This window comes from Vicugna pacos, chromosome 25 (genome assembly GCF_048564905.1).
Source record: "Vicugna pacos chromosome 25, VicPac4, whole genome shotgun sequence".
Classification (NCBI taxonomy): Eukaryota; Metazoa; Chordata; class Mammalia; order Artiodactyla; family Camelidae; genus Vicugna; species Vicugna pacos.
In genome coordinates, this window is record NC_133011.1 from 10,571,993 (window position 1) to 10,591,487 (window position 19,495).

Below are 19,495 nucleotides of genomic sequence, written 5' to 3' on the forward strand. Positions count from 1 at the left end.
AAATGAAATAATTCAGTCTAAAAATAGTACCCTCTTATCACTAGCTTTTTATATGACATTTTACTTTGTTGCTGCCACCTAAAATAACCATCAAACTCTAAACTGTGCTGAAACTCCTGTATCTATGATGAATACTGTAGCAGATCACAGGCTTTTTTTTTTTTAAACACTAACTGCTCCAATGGAGGACAGTGGTCAATCATTATAAAAGCAATCACAAGGTTGGGAATGAAATAATTCAGACAGGTAAAATCCATTACTTATCCCATGGTTGTTGAAAGTTGTTGGAAAACTCCACGTACAGTACAATTTAACATGACGGCTTTCAATGGCTAAGGATGTGCTACTTCCTCCAACAGTCAGAAGGCTGTACTCGTGTGTTTCAAACTCAAATGTGCATCAGAAACACCTGGAGGGCTTGTCAGAAACACAGACTGCTGTCTACTTTTTTGAGTTTCTTGAGGCCAGGGGTGAGTTGATGAATTTGCGTTCCCACAAGTTCCCAGGTGACCTGATGTTGATGGTCTACTTAGGGACCACACTTTGGGAACCAATGCTGCACTTAAGTGTTTATGGAGAAAGACGTTTGGAGAGAGAGTACATTCTCATGATGGGTGTGGCAGAGTTTTCATATTCATTTACAACTCTTTGCCAAAAGAATCAAAGCAATGGGGTAATGGAGGTAATTTCCTGGTTGCAATATAAAATGATCCATGAGGGTCTTCTCCTTCACAATTCAACCAATCAATTTAGAAGTAGGTAGCCAATCAGGGGATACTAAGGGATGCAATCAAAGCTGAGTTGTTAGGTATTGGAAAGGAAGAAAGGATTCTTGGCCACCACTGATCAAAAAAAAAAAAAAAAAAAAAGGAAATGTTTGCCCATAAATTGTGGTTTTGTTTGCACAAACAAATTTGGGATAGTTTGGTAAAAGATTTTGTATAATTTTGGAAATGGCTTCAGATTAAAGATGGCAGATTGACCCAAATTTGTTTATCTTCATTGTCTCCTGAAAAGTACAGTAAAGGAACATAAAAGGATAAATCCACAGGGACAAAGATGCAGGAGAGATCATTGGCAAAAGATATATTTCGACATAATGCTGGAAGATGGGACGGATGAAAGTGTGGAAACAAGTTTAATAGAACAACAGAAGCTACACTCTAACGTTGTCCTAGGGGTCAGTACAGAAACAGCCCAAGAGATTATTCTTAAAACCCCGGACTGGCCTGTGTCATTGAAATGCCAGAGATCATCAGAGAGAGATGCTGATGAAAGGCTCAGGATTCCAGAAGTGAGGGAGAGGAGAGAGGCCTGGAGCTGAGCAAATGTGGGTATCTAGAATTGTTAGATCCTTGGGTCCTCTGTCCCACTTCCCGCAGCCAAGTAATTACCACTCCAGCAGGAGAAACAAGAGAGAGGCTTGTGCAGCAGGCACAAAAGAGGTCAGGAGTAAGGCACCTACAGGAAAGAAAAGAATGAAAAATTCTGCATACTAAGCAGTGACTTCTCTGGACCCCTTCTCTTGAACTGCCTCCAGAATACTGGCAGGCAGGTGAATGTTCCCTCAGGCAAGAGGTTGTAGATTTTTCTCTTGAGAAGCTGAAGAGCCTGGTAGACCTCTAGTTTCTGACCTTTGGGGGAATCTCCTAAGGAAAGATGAACTTTTAACCTGATCACCACACAGCAAGCCAGCCAATGAGCAAGCCCACTCCCTCCCACCCCGATATGTAGTTTTCAGTGGGGTTTTATGAGCTCATTCTTAAGTATGAACGGAGAGTCAAAAGTTTGCAAGCATTTGAAGAAAGCCTCCAACATGATTAAATCTCAGAATATTAGAGATAAAGAGATTCTTCTTTTTTTTTTTTTTTTAAGAGATTATTCTATGTTTCCAAAAGAAAGATTCCAGGTCACAAAAGAATGGGGATCAGGATGGCATTAGAATTCTCAGCAGCAACGCTGGATGCTAGAAGATAAAAGAGCAATTTTTATGAACTTATGAATGAAAAAATTTCAACTTAGAATTCTAAACTTGGTCAAGCTCTTTTTAAAAGTAAGAGTTGAAAAGAAAGTTAGAGTTGAATGAAGACATTTTGAGTTTTACATTCTATATTCATTCTTGGGCTATTACTGGAACATATGCCATGGAAAATGAAGCAGCAAATCAAGAAAGAAGGCACAGGACAGAAACGAGGTTCATATTCTCGAGATGAAGGATGGTCTCAGGATGGCAACTGAGTAGCAGGTGCAGAGAGGAGGTCATCTCCATTGGAAAGGAAGGGCAGTGGACTTTTTGGACGGATGTTTCCAGAGGGGAGAAAATGGAATTGACTGTTTGATCATTTGGAAGATAAATGTGATAGTCATTTAATAGATATGTTATAGAAAAAACACCAGGTCAGAAACATCACAAACTAAGTAAACAGATAAAAAAGATTTTTATAAGTAAGAAAGCTACCACAGTACACTGTTTGGCTCTGTTTTGACTATATTTGCACAGACACTGACTACTGGCTACTTCTAACCTGTGAAAGAGTTACGTTGCAAAATGGTGGAAGATGAAACTGGAGGGAGTTTGAATGAGTTAAATCTTTACCTAAGGCAACAGGTGGTTAAAGCACAACATCTAAACTGATAAATCAAGAGACAGTGGTGTAAATTATTTAGAAATAGGAAGGTAAATGGCAGAATAGACAGCTAAAAGTGGAATGTCGTAGCCTCTAGACATGAGGTTAAGAAGGCAGAAGAGGTGGGTACTGCATTATCTTATATAGTATTGTATGAGCTTTAAAAGTAACTGTGTAGAGGGGAGGCTATAGCTTAAGTGGTAAAGCACATGCTTAGCATGCACAAGGTCCTGAGTTCAATCCCAAGTATGTCCATTAAAAAAAAAACAACCTAATAGTAAATAAATAAATAAATAAATAGACCTAATGACCTCTCCCCAAAATAAAAAAAAAATTTTTTAAAAAGTGTGTGTGTTTATGTTGTCTTTAAAAAAGTGAAAAAAAATTGAAATTCACTTGTTAAGAATAGCACATGAACTAGCCAAACTTTGTCTCATAATGTAATTTTCAAGAACTATCTGATCCATACAGATTAAAATAGGAGTTGTATGATTTCTGTCAATGTAGTATTAACTTGAAATAAATTATAATAAACTTTCCATGCCCTCCTTGTTTCTACAATTCACATTCATGGGCTAGATTCCTGTCAGAACTTCCACAAATACTGGTTGGGAGAAGTAGTTATAAATTATACGTTTGCAATTTGTGTTGTTCCCATCCAGGAGAAATTAAACTACAAAAAAAGTCAGTTTCATCCTGAATTGTTTCCGTAGCAACCATATTAAGCTGGAAGGATAAAGCACCTTTGTAGTCGCTGCTTCTATTGAATTACAGTGTAAATGTTGATGCCTGTCTGGAAACGTCAAATGACAAGAGGTTTATGGGAGGGATTCAGTGGTTTGAGGATTCCAGCCTCTGGAATCCCAGGCTGCAGAACTGGGATGGAAGAGGTACACCTGAGCCATTTTAGTGTCTGTTCAACTAAATTTCTTCACTCCATCAAAACCACAGCACTCCCCATCCGCCCAGCTCACGAAAAGGATGCTGACTTATTTGTAAAAGTAGCAATCTACCAGCTCTTTTACACATCTGGATGTGAAAAGTATTTGTTGTGGATAAGGATGTTAAAAATGCAATTATATAATAGATTCGGCGATCTCTGTGTTTTCCCTCTCTCTGAGCACAACGTAAAACTTCAGTCCCTACTCTTCTGACACCGTCAAGCTGTCTTCCTAATGTGGGTATTAAAAGCCTTGTGCATGTGCTGCGATTTGATTCCGGTTGGCTTGGGATACCCGAGTTCAGTTTTCCCTAGTCCTTCCGTTCGACCCACAATCCCTAGTGGTTAGACGTGTTGCTTTTTTTCCTGGTTAACTTCTGTCCCTCCAGGCCCCCCAACTCCCAACCCCCGGCCTCGAGCCGGCCTCCGGGAAGAAAGGAAATGTAGCATGCAGTCTGCTCGAAGCACTGACCCTCAGCTCCCACAGGCTGCCGCAGGGCTGCAGACGTGCGGCCGCTCCACTCAGGTAAACTTCGGAGTGAGTTACCTGCACTTGGAGAAGGGCCTTACCTGAGCGCGCCTCTGCCAATGGCAGCTCACCTGAGGGAGCCCTGCAGCCAATCACCGCGCAGCTCGTCCCTCGGGCTTGTACCCTTTAGTGAAAGAATTCAGCTCCTTGCGAGAAAGTTACCTGTGGCCGCCCAAGTCCGCCACTTTCTGCTCTGTGGCTGCCCATTGCCACGATCCGGGAGGACTCCGCGCCGCCCGGCCGCCTCCGAGCTCGGGCCCCATGTGAGGGGCCCCCCCCTTATCCCACCTTTCCGGCTAGGTGAGGGCGCGAGCGGGCGAGCGAGCGAGAGTGGTGAGGGGGGACGGAAAAGCAGAATTACCTGTAGCTCTTGTTCTGCCATCTCGGGCGCTCTCACACACCTTCACCTGCACAGACTTGAAAGTCCAGTTTCACCAGAGGCTGAGGCTCCAGGAAAAGGGGAGCGAGTTCATTGGATCAAACATGTCACAAGAGTCGGACAAGTAAGTGGATCACACGCGCCGGCTGCTGCTACTACCACTTTGGGCTGATGGCAACTGGTTTGTTATGTTTTTTTTTTTTTTAAGTTGCTATTGTTGGTATTTTTTTTTTCTTTCTCTTTTTGGTGTATCCAGACTTTTCCAGATTATGTTTCTCCCCTGGTTAAGGGGAGAAACCCTGCAAGAATGTTAATGTTTAATACCCCCGTGGGCCTTGATAGTAAAAGTAGGTCTTCTTCCTTCCTCCCTTACGAATGATCTCAGCCCCGGCCTCCCAGGACGAATTCTTGGCTATTCACAGAGGTTTTGGTAGATGAGGGCGGGGGGCCTGTTATTCCCCCTCTCGTTATTTGCTCCCACCGCTTCAGGCTCCTAGGACCATTTGGAAATTCAGCTGACTTCCTTCGATTTGTCCAGAGGGCCTGCTGGATAAGCGGGTCTTGGCGGCTTTTGTGTGAGCGCAACAAAGAGCCTTTATCCTGAAGCAGAAACGGCCATCTTCCCGCACTTGGGCCGGAGGGTGTGCGTGTGCGTGGCCGCGTGTGCGCCCCCGACGCGAGGCGAGGCGCCGGGGTCTCGGGGGCCGCCGCCGGCCCCACGCAAGCCTGTCCCCGGTCTCTCCGCCCCCAAGCCCCCTCCCGCCTGCCCGCGCATTGTGTGGCCGCCCTAAGCAGGTGCGAGAGGACAGGGCCTTTCGGAAGTTGGGGGGTTGGTTGGAGGCCCGAGTTTGCGCCTTGGTGGGACGCGAAGGGGCGCCTGCAACTTAACGAGTCACCCCCGACCGGACGGCCTCCGCGGCCCTGCTGGCCCAGGCGCCCGGCGTTGGAGGCCGCCACCTCGGGCGTGGCCAGCGGGACGGCGCGGGTGCGCCAGGCCTCCCCGGGGTGTGTGGGAGGGGGGACTCTCGCCGGGAAAGGCGGGGGCCCGGCTTCCCGCGCCTCGAAGGGCCAGCCGGGGGACGCGTCCGCCCCATCCGGGACGGAAACTCCAGACTCTCCGGGGCTCGGTGGCCAGCGCGGCCGGAGCCGCGGGGCGCCGGGCCTGGGTCCAGCCTCGTCCGGGGGGCCTCCCGGCAGGCCTGACCCCCGCCTCCGGGCGGGCTTTGTGCCGGCGGGGGAGGTGGGGCCGAGGGCGGGAGCGAGGGGGAGCCGGAGGTGGGTCCCGCGGCCTTTCCTGGGATTCGGCGGCGACACTCCCTTCCCCCTCCTGTCGGGCACGTCCTGGGCTGGGAGCGGGCTGTGTCCTGTTGGAAGTGCGCAGGGGCCACCTCTGCGCTTTCCCGGGCGGCTTTACCCTGGCGGTGTGGCCACCCCAAGGAGACCTGCCTCCGGGCGTCTCCGCGGGGCACGGGCGGGGCGCCTGGAGGCCGAGCGCCGCCGGCGCTTCTCCTGGGGAAGTGGCCCGGGACCCGTCCCAACGGAGGGGGCCTGAGGGGGCAGCGGGAAGGCCCTGCGGACCTGTCCAGGGGCAGAGGGGACCGTCCTCAAAGTAAAGCGGCGGGTAGGGTAGGCGTAGCTAACAGCACAGGCTGTCACACTTGAAAAAAAATTCTACCAGTTCTTAGTACCACTGCACCCACTAACGCAAGTTAACTGCGAGTTGCACTCGAGAGGGCAGGAACTAGTGTTAGAAACACGGGAAGAGGGCGGGAGCAGGGGTAGGGCTGGGGAAGTGTGATTGTGAGTCTTGTGAGTGTGAGTCTACTCCACTCCCGTCCCAGATGCTTTCTGTAGCTTTTAAGAACTCTCTACTCGAATTTGAAATTTTCAGTAACCAGCAGTCGGGATAGTAGCCTTTTTTTGTTTTTGATTTGTTTTTATCTTCGTGTCAAAAATGGTTGCAAATCTAGTGAATATTGGATATGACTTACTGTAATCCTTTAATGAAATAACACAATTAGCGTTTGGTTGCACCACTAGTTTTGTAATACAACAGGAGTCAAATGAATTCAGAATGAGAACGGATCGGTTTTTATTTTAACCAGCTATACTTAGTATCAAGAAAGACTATTTAGTATTGAAAATTCGTTGTAATATAGTCAGTAATATTGTATTAATTTTGGTGGCAGATGCTAACTAGATTTATTGTGCAGACCATTTCATAATGTGTATACATCAAATCACTATGTTGTACACTTGAAACTGATATAATATTGAATGTGGTTTGTACTTCAATTAAAAATACATTTAAGGAAAGTAAGTTCTGAACACTAGCAGTCTAGTTTCAATGCAATGCATTGCCTGAGTTTTATGGGTAATAACTGTCTGGGGTTACGTAGACTTACATTTAGTGAAAGTAATTTTTATCTAGTCATTCTTCCCAAGACTTCATTTTGTATCCTGGGAAAAGTAATACTAACAATACCCAAAGAGACCATTGGAATCAATTTGCTTCTCTTTGCTGAGACTCTTGAGAAACGCTTGAAATTAATAAATGATTTTTGAATCGTTTTGCAAATTCTAGCCTAGTGTTCTTAGTGTTAATATTCTAATGGAGGACTGGGAAGGGTGGGTCCGGGTATTATGAGCTGAAGCTTATGCAGTTGTGCGTGTGTTAGGTGGAGGGAGGGTGAGGGCTCTATGAAAAAGAACACGTGAGCCCATTTTTGGGGCTTCCTGCCAGAGCACACTGGGTCCAGAAGCTTGAGCTTTATCAGGTTCATGGTAAATCCCCGTAGGAGGTCTGTCTGTATTTTCTGGAGCTAACCTAAAAGCATACACACAGGATTTTTTTTTTAATTGTATAAACCCATCAAAGTATAGGTGAGCTTTTGGATAGCATACGAAGATAATTCCAGTTAGCAAGTCTGGACTAAAGTAGCATCATCTTTTTTATGGCTATGAACTTTTCATATTGAAATGATCTTTTTATGTTCTGCAGTGTCGATGCTATCACTCTTTAACACAAAGTGTTTTTAGGACAGTTTGTCTTTATACATAATTAAAATTTTTCTACTCCCCCTTTCTAACATTTTATGAAGATTTATGATCTTTGTCAACAAGCATGTGTATTCTAGCAGCACAATGATGGATTTAGAAACTCTTATTTTACTGCCAAAATATTCAGAATATATGTATATATGATTTATTTGAAACCCACAGGTGTTTTCCATTACATATATGTGTTTTCGGATTACCTACTATTTGCAACACATTCAGACAGATATTATAGGAGAATAAAAAGATGTAGAAGATGGGCTACGTCCTCAAGGGGCTTACAGTCTAGTGGAAGATGAGACATCAACAAGCATTATATCAAGCCCCCTTCTCCCTACCCACCCCACTTTTGCCTAAGGACAATAACCTTTAGTCATTCTGTGTGTTTTATCTAAAGGAGTCCAGCCATTATTCTAGAAAGGAAACAGGAAATACCCAAAGTTACAGGTCTGTCTTGTGGATAGCCTTTCAAGTAATGGGATGAAACATTTTCATTAAGCTTTCAACTTTAGTTTTATAAATGTATATGTTTCCATTTGGCGAAATAAAGTAAGATCACAAATACTGAGTTGATCATATCTTCCTTAAACCACTAAAAAAATTCACTCATTTATTCAACAAATATGTCTTGAATGCTCCTCTTACTGGGCATCGATCCTAGTGTTGAGATTTATTAGCAAACAGAACAAACTCCCTGCCATTGTGGTGCTACTGTTGTAGTATCAGGAAACAGAGTGGATAATAAAGTAAATACATAACAAGTTAGATGATGATGAACGCTACAAAGGAAAGCAAAGCAGGCTAAAAGAGTTGAGAATAATGGGGAGTTAGTTTATGTAAGATGGTCAGGGATGGCCTCTTTGATGAGACGACATTTGAACAGAAACCTGCAGTGAGAGATCAAGACTTGGTACTTGGGATTCTTGGGATAAGAATGTTACAGGCAGATGGAAGAGCAGGTGCAAAGGCCCTGCTCCTTGGGAAGAGTGCTTAGCATATTCCAAAGTCAGAAAGGAGCCCAGTGTGGATGAATCAGAGAGATAGAGAAATAGTGATCCCTTTAAGTAAACTAACATAGTCAATTCTCTACACAATAGTCCAGACATTTGTACACTCAAAAACAGACATTATACTTATAAATCGTCTTGGTATCAAGAGGTGAGTAAATAAAGAATCAGCTAATAGTGTCGGTCTTGTCCTTCCCCGAGTATCACCAGTTTAAATGGCTAGGGTCTAGTGTTCTCTTCCCAACAATGGATTAAATCTTGCACGCTTCTTAATTTAGAGGCGAAAAAAAATGCACACATAATCGATGACCCTTGAGAATTAGAACTGAAGGAGAGGGAGCAAGTACCCATGGTGTTTGCTCTGACACTCCCACCTCTCTGAGCCTCTGAATTTAACTTGCCACCCTCCATGGCTATCTTTAGATTAGTCTCCAGCAAAATAAGGCTTGCTCTTCCTTTCTCTGGCCCTCATTCAATTTCTACAAACTTGTATTCATCAGAAAACAGACCAGTCCGCTGTTTTATGAAAGTGAGACACTGCAAACAGTGTGCTTTGCTTAGTTTTTCATCATCAATGAAGTAAACTAATTTATAGGCAAATTTAACCTACTGAAAAAGAAGACAAGACTATGAAAGTCTATGTTGATTAAATTAAAAGTTGAAGATAATTATGTATATACTTAGGAATCTTCATAGGAATTCGTTAAATTGCTGCAAAGCAAACTCATCTGATTACAAAAATGTCACCTGAGGCACTTGGTAAAACTACAAATCCCTGGGCTCCACCCTAGAGCTGTGGGATCAAGATTCTCTCTGGAGAGGGGTCGGGCATCTGCACCGGGTTAGTTAGTGAAATAACGCTTTAAGTGAGTACGTCACATAATAAATTCAATTTATATGGAGCTTCCCAGGTGTATATCCAGCGTGTAAGTGAAATGAAACCTGTGGGCTTTATTCTACGTTCGTTATGCGGCCTCTGGATGAGCAGCTTTGGATATTATTTTAACTTGGGTTCAAGAATTCTTAGACCTTCTCCCAGTATCATTTCCTTTTATTGTTTTGCCCCTTCTAGAAGAATGAGGTCCTTTTAACAGGCCATATATTTCCAGAGCTGCTAAACACCTGATTTGGAGTGATGTCACCCACGTGGGCTTCTGTCAGGTCCAGAGCTAAAAGGTCAAGCTCAGATTTTCAGCCGGATTCCACTCACTAGGGAGCTGGGTTGGAGTTAGAAGGCCAGCCTTGTCCCTCTAGAGTTTCACAATAGATCATAAAATTAGTATTCATTTTTCTGGGCACAGTTATTTCACTGAATTTAGATTCTATGTTGTAGCACAAAGTCAAAGATAAAGAGTGCTGATCTGTCCGATATGATGTTGGTCCTTGGTGAAATATTTAATGGGATGATGGTCACAGCTTCATTTCTAGGGCTGATGGTAGCTTTAAGCATTACCTTGAGAAGATGGTACTAGACCATCTGTTGGTCTGTGATTAGATCCTGTTTTAAACTGACTGCAGAGACTAGGCCACCCAAACGGACCCAGTGCCGTCTGATTTAAGGAAGATTAAAAGCAGTAGTGCTGGAGCAGTGACGAAGAGCTGTGTCTAGCAATTTCTGCCAAACTCTGCAAAGTCAAAAGGAGAATTTACACGTATAGCCAAGAAAGTCAAACATAGAAACATTTAAGCAACAACACCCAATAACCCCAAGAAGTATTTGTTTGAAATCTGTAGATAATTTAAAGTGAATGCTTCAATTCCTTTGACTTTGATACAACTAGACATACATTTCAGGTTAAAAAATAAACAATTTGATTAAATAGTATTTCTCTCTCTTATTTCCTTCTTAGTTTGATGCACCCCCCCCCCTTCCTTCCTGTCTCCTGATGCTACTTTCCTGATTTTTTTCCCTTCACTTGGTGGGAACTGACTCATGCACATCTTCTTTGCAGAGAGATAAATGTGAATCTGATTCTAGGTGTTCTTTCAGTCAGTGAACTGTGCTGTGTTCTCTTAGCCTTACAATCTCAGCAGCCCACCCTTGTGACCTGGACCGACTTAAGATGATGATAGCAGATGCTACCCCATCTAATTCAAGTCAACTTGTCTCACCTTGAAAAGTGTTTACTGTTAAGTTCCTCTTGGCATAAGGCAAGTCGCATCCTAAATTAGAGTTATCACTCATGATCCCGGGCATTCACTTTGGGGTGTGACACTCTCTTCCTTTACAAAAGGTATTCAAGGATTGCTGCTCAATTATCAAGAAGTACGTCCAAGCTGAAATCGTATAGTGATTGGTTTGGCAGACTTGTCCAGGAAAAATTCCTTAGCGAGCAGCAACAGGCTGAACAGGAATTTCTGTTTTGGCTCAGGAAGACAAGTGGGTTGCTTAGTAACAACAACATATACCTGGGAGTCCCTCAGACAGCTTCACAGGTCAAATTTAGGCCTCAAATTTAGATCCACTCTACCCTCCACCTGCCCTGCATATTTCCATCCATTAGAGAAGTCCTGGTTCCTCGGTTCCATTTTATTTATCCATCCATCCATGCATCCATCACCAGAAAATAACATTCTGTGCTGTAAGTCTTTCAGTGGTGTATGGTAAAAAGGACTGGACTATAATGGGGTAAGTGGGATAGAATCAAGAAAGTATCTCTTTAAAAATCTCCCACCCCCATTTATATAGGGGAGACAAGTAAGTGTTTTAGATTGATGTGTTTTGGTTGAGTAGCAGGATTAAAGTAATACTATTTTTAAAAACAGCACATTTTGATTTGCTATATAAAATATCCACCAAGTCCATAGAGTTCTACGGAAAGTGGTAAAAAAGCTGGTACGTTCCAGGGGGTTTCAATGTACATTTTGACAGTATGTCGGGGCTATGGAGATCGACTGTGCATTTGAATGGGCATTCAGTGGAAGGCAATCGCTGCCTGTGGCGATGAAGAGCCTTATTTTACTTTGTAATGAACAAGGCAGTGAACTTTGAGGGGAGCACTTTTAAAGGGATCTGGCTTCACATTCACTCCCAAGGAAATGCTTCCTTTACAAGTGTGAATGCAGACACCCTCCAGAGCAGAAAAGGAAAGCAAGATTCGCTTGTTGGTTCTTTGTATTTTCGCGCCTGCCTTTCGTCCAAATCCTGGCTGTACACGTATAACTCACCCCCCAGGGTCAGAGTCTCTGTTTTTTAAGGCTCCTGAATTTAGATCGAGGTCTTAGAAAAGGGGGGAAGGTTGAAGTGAAGGGGAGAAGAATGGAGAAAAGAGGAAGAAAAAAGGAGCAGGAAGAAACTTTGCTTTGCCACTGTTGAGTTGCCAGCAAAATCTCAGTAGGAGAAGCACCGTGTCCGCCTGCAGGGCTGGAGTCAGGGGAGGACGATGCGAGCTATTTCTCCTCCTGGGGAATTGATTCTGATTTTAACTTGAAGCCTTGGACCCTAGAGCTAGGACAAGCCTCAGGGATCACATACGGTCTATGAGTAACCGTGTAGGATTTGGAGCTAAAGGTGTGGTTTGAGGAAAAAAAGTGCTTTTATATTCTTTCTTGTCTATTGCATATTGGCATTCTAAGTACAAATTGAAAATCTTAGGTTTTGATTAGTTAAAAAAATATACTGCCTTTTTTTGGTAGAGAGATTGGGAACAGGGGAGACATTACCTATTTGCTTCTTAAAATATGAGCATGACTATATGAAATACTTGGTTAAGATTCCTACAGCCTTTCCTTTAGTTAGAACAGACTCTCCTTCCCACATTCACTCCAAATCATTGGTTTTAGTTCTCAGTTCAGTGAGCCTCAGAAAATAACTGCTTTCTGTACTTCTTGGATCTAACTTTTCAAAGAAGCAAGGAACAAAGGTAGCTTTTGCTTCTTTCCTGTATTGCCAATGAGATAATTAACATAAGATCAGAAGGTTCTTCTTGCATTATTTTTCATCTGTAAAATGAAATTGAACTAAATGATCTCTGAGGATAATCATCTGCCCCAGCGTTCTATGTCTCATTTTCTCCCTCCAGAGGGATCTAGGCTGGTGGCCGCTCACAGAAAGAGTGATGATGTTAACAACATAGGAAGGTACAGGGCACAGTGGGACCCGCTTCTGCTCCCCTGCCCACTCCCACCCCCAACCCCCCTGCAATCATTTTATTTTAGCAAAATAAAAGGCAGTTTAAGATGACAAAGAAACAAACGTCAGGTGGGTGGGAGAAATTGTCAGGTGAGTGGGAGAAATTCGGAGGGCAACACAGAATCTAGAAGGGCAGCTAGGCAGTAAAAGCAATGGTTTACCTAGTGGACGTCTGCACAGGCTCCCTGGGCTTGTACATAAAGGTTCAAGAAAATCAGATAAAAGGACTGGCAAGAACTCTGAGCACTTGCTTGCCAGAGAGAGCCCAGGAAGTGGTTTACTCCATGCAGGCTCATGGAGTGGCAGTGGGGCAATATCGGAATGGATGGGATCTTGAATAAAATTTAGTGAGCTGAAACCATCAGCATCTCTTCGTCCCCTTTCCTCTCCTCCTTCCCTCCATTCTCCTCCTCCCCCTGCTCCCCCTCCTCCTTTCTCTGTCCTCCCTGCATTATCCTCCCCGCCTTTCCTTCTTTTTTCTTCTCCTTCTCCTCCACTTCCTTCTTCTTAATAAAACATAATTCAGGGACATCCGTTGTCAAACAGTATTGCCAAACCAGTGGTTTAATTAGTGTTCGGAAAAGGTATTAAATGATAAAAGGCTAAGAACAGCCCCTGCAGTTCCACCTTAGTTATAAGGCAATATATTCTTTCACTTCAGGGAACACAAATGACTATTCATTTCGGTCAGGAATAAAATCTCCTTCTCTGGCATCCTACTATGTTGTAAGGTTTAGAAGTCTCTGAAGTCCATTTTCTCTGAAGCCAGTATGTAGCCCCGGGAAGGTTCTCAAATACCCCTGGAGGGCTTTTGATAGGTTACAACCCCTTTAAGCACGTTTATACTTCCTGCGTGCAGACCACAATTTTGTAGCTGCCTTGGAATCTTGGTGGCTACTTTTAAAAATATGTCTGTCTTCCACAGTTTTGAAAACATTTTAAAAAAGCACAAATGCCTCAATAGAAACATGGCCCACAAACAGGAGTAGACACTTCACAAAAGCTATACATAAGTGGTTAAAAAACATATGCAATAATATTTAATTCATTAATAATCCAAGAAATACAGGTTATAGAACAGGGAGGCTCCAGGTTTCCCTGTCAAATTGACCAAGATGAACAAAACTGAGTTTGGGTAAAATACATTTCTAGGAGCATTTATAAGTTATTACAAACTTTCCAGAAGGCAGTTTGGCAAAACTGATTGAAATGGGCCTACCCTCTGACACCTGAATTCCAGTTTTAGAGCTCTATCTTCAGGAAGTAATCAAGGATGTTAACTGTAGGAATATTTTTCAAAGGGAAAGATCAGGAAAGTGCCAAGTGCCCAGTTATAGAGGACTGGTTTAGTAAATCACAGCTCAGTGAGATGGTGGGATACTAGGCAAGCATTATAGATCATATTATGGAAAAATACTTATGATAGGAAAAAATGTTCATGATGTGTGTGATGTTGGAGTGTTTACAGCCACAGAAAATAAATAATAAAGTAAAAGAATAAAGCCACAATAGGTTAACGATGGTTTGCTCTTTGCATGGAGAAATTGTAGGCACTTTTGTCCCTTATTTGTGCCTCTGTGTTTTTCTGGTTTGCTAAAGTGAGCTTGTACTGCTTTTGTAATTAGGGAGAAAAATTTAAAAGTTTTTATAAAAATAGTTACTCTGCCATGGAGACATTTAAAAATAACTCACACATACCCTAAATAAAATGGAAAAGCCTGCCTGTGTGCTTGTTCCAGGTAGAAATTATCTGCTCCCCTCCTCCTGGTCCAGGCATGCTGCCATGCGCTTCGCTGCTGGGATGCCACGGGTGTCTTCTGCACTATGCCGCACTCACCTGTATAGATTTGGGTCAGTAACACAACCACTGTGTCTCTTTAGATTTGCCCAATTAGGAAGTCCAACTGTTTTTCAAAATAGCACAATAGGTGTGGGAGTTTCCAACCTTTGTATAACTTGAAGCTTCTGGCGGGAGTTGGGGAGGATGGGGTGGGGAGGGGGTGACTGACTAAGAAGAAGAGAACCTGTTCCATCCACCCAGTATGCTGCAAGTGCCTGCGCAGTTTCCCTTGGAGAACATTCTGTGTAGGCGGAGCTGCCTTGCCTACCGTCTCAGATTCCACAAGCATCTTCTTGGGAGAGACTTGGTGGTGGGTCCTGCTGTGTTTAATCTTTTGGAGAAATAGGGAGAGCCCAGAACATGACTTCCTTTAAAAACAAAAAGTACTTGTAGGCAGGGTTGAGTTATTATTATTATTATTATTCTAAACAATAATGTATGTTTTCCATAACGTAGACTTGCATTTCCCTGGAGGGCCGAGCGTGTGATTCATCTACCTGCTGCTACAAGCTGGTACATAGATCGTGCCAGACGCGAGCCGGAGTCTGTTAGTTAAGCTGGAGGAGATTGCATCACTGGATTTCCTGCAAGCGTCTCTAATGGAGGCTTTGTCGCAAACGTGAAGTTATTTACTTATCAACATATCCAAGGAGCATCCACAGCAGGGAACAAAAAGTACATGATGTGGACTTGAGGGAGAAAGTGGCCTCACAGAATCACTTAAGTTGCCAAAAATATGTCAGGGGAAAAAAAGTGTGTGTGTGTTGAGGGGGTGGTGGTAAAAAAATGGAAATGAACTTTGTTAACGTGAGCAAAACCGAAGCAACAGCTGTGGGACTCAATGCAGAGTTTGTGAAACAGGAACTCACAGGTACACTTTTTGGTTGTGGATTCAAAAGTGAAATTTGGAATTGTCCCCTTCTCTCCCACCACCTGGCTCCCCTTCCCCCATACTTTTCTTCTCATTGTGCAGAAATTCATCAGATCTCAAATACTGTACCTTACATTTTCAAAAATCTTTATCTTCTTTGGACATTCGAAGTCTAAATAAAGGCGCACATCTTTATAGAGCTTGTGGGAGGAAGATAAGGAAGGGCTATGGTTTGTCTTTTTATTCTGTGTTTCTGTTCAATTTCAGTAAACAGCCTAAAAGGTGTGGCTTGTATTATACACAAAACCACAAATTTGCTTTTTGAATTTGCCCACAAATCTTGGGACACAGTTCATTTATCACTTCTTGTACCCTGCAGTTGAACTGCCTAGCGGTGGCCGCTGGTTCTCTTCTCTTTTCCTCATTTAAAAAACCCACATGCTTTTTTTTTTTTAGCTTTCTGATCCTTCCTAAACAATGAAATACCTATGCAGTCAATACCTAGGACACATTTAATTAAAAGTTGGCAGTTTTTCTATTGCAGCATAACCCACGCTTGGCCAGGTGAACCAAATTGAACACACTATTCTGAGCTTTCAGGACTAACCAGATTTTGTTGTACCAAATATTCCTGGACTATGAAAGAATTGGAAAATGTTTTTATGATTTGGAGATTTTTATTGTACTTAGTATTTGATGGATTATTTTATAAATCACAGTTTTGAAACATTTGTGAATAACCTACCTCACTGCTTTCAGTGCTTGGGAGTAGGCTGATTTTTATTTGAACTATTTCATGATACAGTTTTGCACTTGCATGTTTTCTTTTTAAAGCACCATTTCTTGGGAAGACTTTTCTTTCTGATTATGAAAATAATATAGGCTAATGAGGAAAGACTGGAAACTAGAGAAAGGTATATAGAAGTAAAGTCACTCACGATTCCAGGACCCTAACACTTCATGTATTTTCTTACAGTATTGTACCTGTGCATGCATATGAATGTGGTTATAAAAGAAGTGGTTATAGATAAAAATTATGACCTCCCCTTTTTACATCATTCATGCCATTCTGCATTTTCCACTTAATGCTCTATTACTGCATTTTACTAGTCTCTTAAGTATTCTTCTACATAGCATTTAAAAATGAAATCTCCCATCTCCAGTTTTGTAAGGTATTTTTTGCCTTTTCATTACTATAAATACTTTTACATAAATCTTTGTATCTCTGATTATTACTTTAGCATATGTTTCTGGAAGTACAAGAACAAAAGACATAAGTATTTTTAGGTTCTTAATACATACTTTGAAAATGATTTCTAGGAAGATTGTAAAACTTTATGTTTTTTCCCAACAGTGTTTGAGAGTGTCTTTCTCACATCTTGTCACCAGTATATGAGAATTACAATTTTGGGGTCAATTTGAAAGGCAAAAAAGAGTATATTTTTGTCTTAATTTGCCGTCTGATTATTAGTGAGGTTAAACATTTTCTCAAATGTTGATTGATTATTTATATTTCTTTTTTACCCAAAGATTTTGCTCTTGCCTTGGTTATTACATATGGTTGTTTTCGGGATTGCTTTAGCTTAAGCGGTTACTCCGTCCCGTTGGACTTCTATATGTGGTTGCGTTACTGTGCCCTGGCTGAGGGGACCTTGGGGCTGAGGCCTCTGACCAGGGAAAAGGACGCCTTCTCACTCTGCACAAATGTACCATATGGGTTAACGGTGGTCTGTTCTTACTTTTCATTCTTTTTTTTTTAATCAGATGATATTTTTATTATTGATTCGTGAGAGCTTTTTACACACCTTTTGTCAAAATTCTAGCTATAATTTCCTCAACTTTTGGTTATCATTTAATTTTGTGATTTAAAAAATGTTCAGAGCTTTAAATTTTTTGACGTCAAATGTATTGTTTTTATGTGTGTGAGTACTTTCATTGCTTTCAAAGGTGGAAAGTTTGAGATCAACCTTTATGGATTTAACTCATTAAAATTTTTTCCTTCATTGTAGCTTTATTTTTAAAATTATTTAAAAGGCCCTTAAAAGATAATTAATTCACACTTACTTGTAAAAACATTAGAGAATGCAATTACTCTCAATACTGCTCAAGGATGTTAATAGTGCTAACACTTTGATATCTAGATTTTTACTTTTTTCTACGCCTGTGCATACATATTATGTCTATAGAGATGAGATAGTAATTTATATACTGTTTAGTAACTTATTTTTAAAATTAATATTGAACATAGATAGCTTTTCATGGGAGTAAATGTTTTTAATGGCCCATAGTTTGAAGTCAAATTAATTTAACCAGTTAATTTAACCAGTTCCCTGTTGTACACTTATATTTTTCCTGTTTTTTACTATTAAAATCAGTATTTGAATGGTTATCCTTATAGCTAAGTCTTAACACACTTTTTCGTTATTCTCTTGGAATACATTTCAGTGAATAGACATTCCTGATCAAAAGGCATCCTCTTTTTAAAGATATTTGGTTTGTTTTTCCAAATTGCCTTCCAAAAATGTTCTCATTAACACTCCCACCAGCAATGCATCTGAGGGAAAAGGATCTCACCTTCCTTCCCCAGCTATGTATATTATCCTCTTTTTAGTCTTTGCCAATTTGATAGGGTGAAAATGGTAACTTGTCTTGAATTGCATTCCTTTCCATTTACTTAAATTGTACTTCCTATCTCAGGAGAACTTTATGTTTTGTTTTGTTTTTCATATGTGTATATGTAGCTTTTTGATATGTAAAAAGCTTAGGTTTTATAGAGAGTTCAGCGTTAGTAAAAGGAATTGATCAGCAGAAGGTCCAGCCGTGGTCTCCTCTCTCAGTACAAGTCACTGGGTCTGAGAAACATCTCTAATTCACAGCTCTCACCCTCTTCCAATGAAAGCAATGACCCAGGCCTTCACTCAGGACCCCTAGTCAAAGACCACAAGTTCAGGGAACTTAGTCAAGGGGTAGGGAGCTCATATCTCCAAGCCAACTGGGAATGACTAAGCCCAGGGTGAACACGTCCAAACAACAGATGAACGGTCCCCACGTAAATCTCTTCCACTTCATGATTAACTGAGTGCCTGTAGCCAGGCACGGAGCTGGGCGCTATGCCAGGCACTGAGACCACAAAGATTAGACAGACTACTAGTTTAAGGTCTGAGAACCTTAAACAATATAATTAGAAAAAACATAATTTAGGGGAAAAAAATGCACATTTGCCTTCCATTCTTGACGTAATTAGTTGTGGGAAAAGTGGAGGCAGGCAGGTCCAAAATAAGACAAAATTATGTGAGTCTTCCAATTCTTTGCTTTACTTTGATTTGAAAAGATCTGCCACTATTTTTCATTTCTCATGGTCAGGCTTGCATCCATTTATTTATTTTATTTTGGTCTATTATTAGTTAAAAAACACTTTGGTTTATCTAAATTGTAGGGCTACTTAAAATGGAGTCACCTTTCAAAGGTAAATCTCTCTGGCTCTGTAATTAAACTTTATATTAACAATCTTGTCTAGAGCTAAGGGTTAAAATATCTGTTTATGTTCTCTGCCACGTGTATGTTGCTCGTAGCATTAAAGGTAACATCTGTAGAAGCTGGCAATTTGTGGAAGTAATTCAGTACTTTTCTAGAAAACTGAGATATAACATTAAAACATCTAGGACAATTAGAAATTTATTTTAAAAGTGCTGGGGGCCTTAGAGCCCACCGCTTTAATCAGGAGCTCATTCTCTGGCCTGTGAGTTATCCAGGCTTTTTTCTTCACTCTTCCTCCTATGATTAGACTTTTGGGTATATATATATATATATACACATACATATATATATATATATTTGGGTATATATATATATACACATACATATATATATATTTCTTTGGGTATGTGTATATATATATATATATTTCTTTGGGTATAATTTGGGTATATTTCTCCCTACAGATCTAACAGAGAGGGTGTGAAAAGGAAAAGTCAGCTTAACTAATTTGGCTACTGATTAAAAGAAAAAAAAAGCATTTAATTCCAGTAGAAGGTTGAACTTATTATTTTAAATATATTCTTTGATTATGTAGGATTTCATGTGACACACGTTACATTTTCTCCTGTTTTTTAA

The 19,495-nt window shown here is 41.5% G+C and overlaps 1 protein-coding gene and 2 long non-coding RNA genes across 8 annotated transcripts in view; 2 read left to right on the forward strand and 1 right to left on the reverse strand.

Annotated features, from left to right (window-relative positions):
* LOC116285596 (uncharacterized) overlaps positions 1-4,394 on the reverse strand; it is a 77,622-nt gene extending 73,228 nt beyond the window's left edge. The window contains exon 1 of one of the 3 annotated variants that reach the window (XR_012064129.1): positions 4,259-4,394. This is a non-coding gene — a long non-coding RNA (uncharacterized lncRNA). Of the gene's footprint in view, positions 1-4,137 lie in introns of all 3 variants that reach the window. The other 2 variants (XR_004195278.2, XR_004195277.2) reach the window with 2 other exon arrangements.
* The window catches only part of GRHL2 (grainyhead like transcription factor 2), a 144,790-nt gene continuing 129,544 nt past the window's right edge, over positions 4,250-19,495 (forward strand). The window contains exon 1 of one of the 4 annotated variants that reach the window (XM_015246054.3): positions 4,250-4,599. In XM_015246054.3, coding sequence (XP_015101540.1) covers positions 4,580-4,599 — 20 coding nt within the window. In that variant the 5' untranslated portion in view covers positions 4,250-4,579. Of the gene's footprint in view, positions 4,657-19,495 lie in introns of all 4 variants that reach the window. The other 3 variants (XM_031691211.2, XM_015246052.3, XM_031691210.2) reach the window with 3 other exon arrangements.
* Positions 11,048-17,344, forward strand: LOC140689253 (uncharacterized). The gene is made up of 3 exons (XR_012064130.1): positions 11,048-11,168; positions 14,411-14,522; positions 14,968-17,344. It is a non-coding gene; the product is annotated as an uncharacterized lncRNA (long non-coding RNA).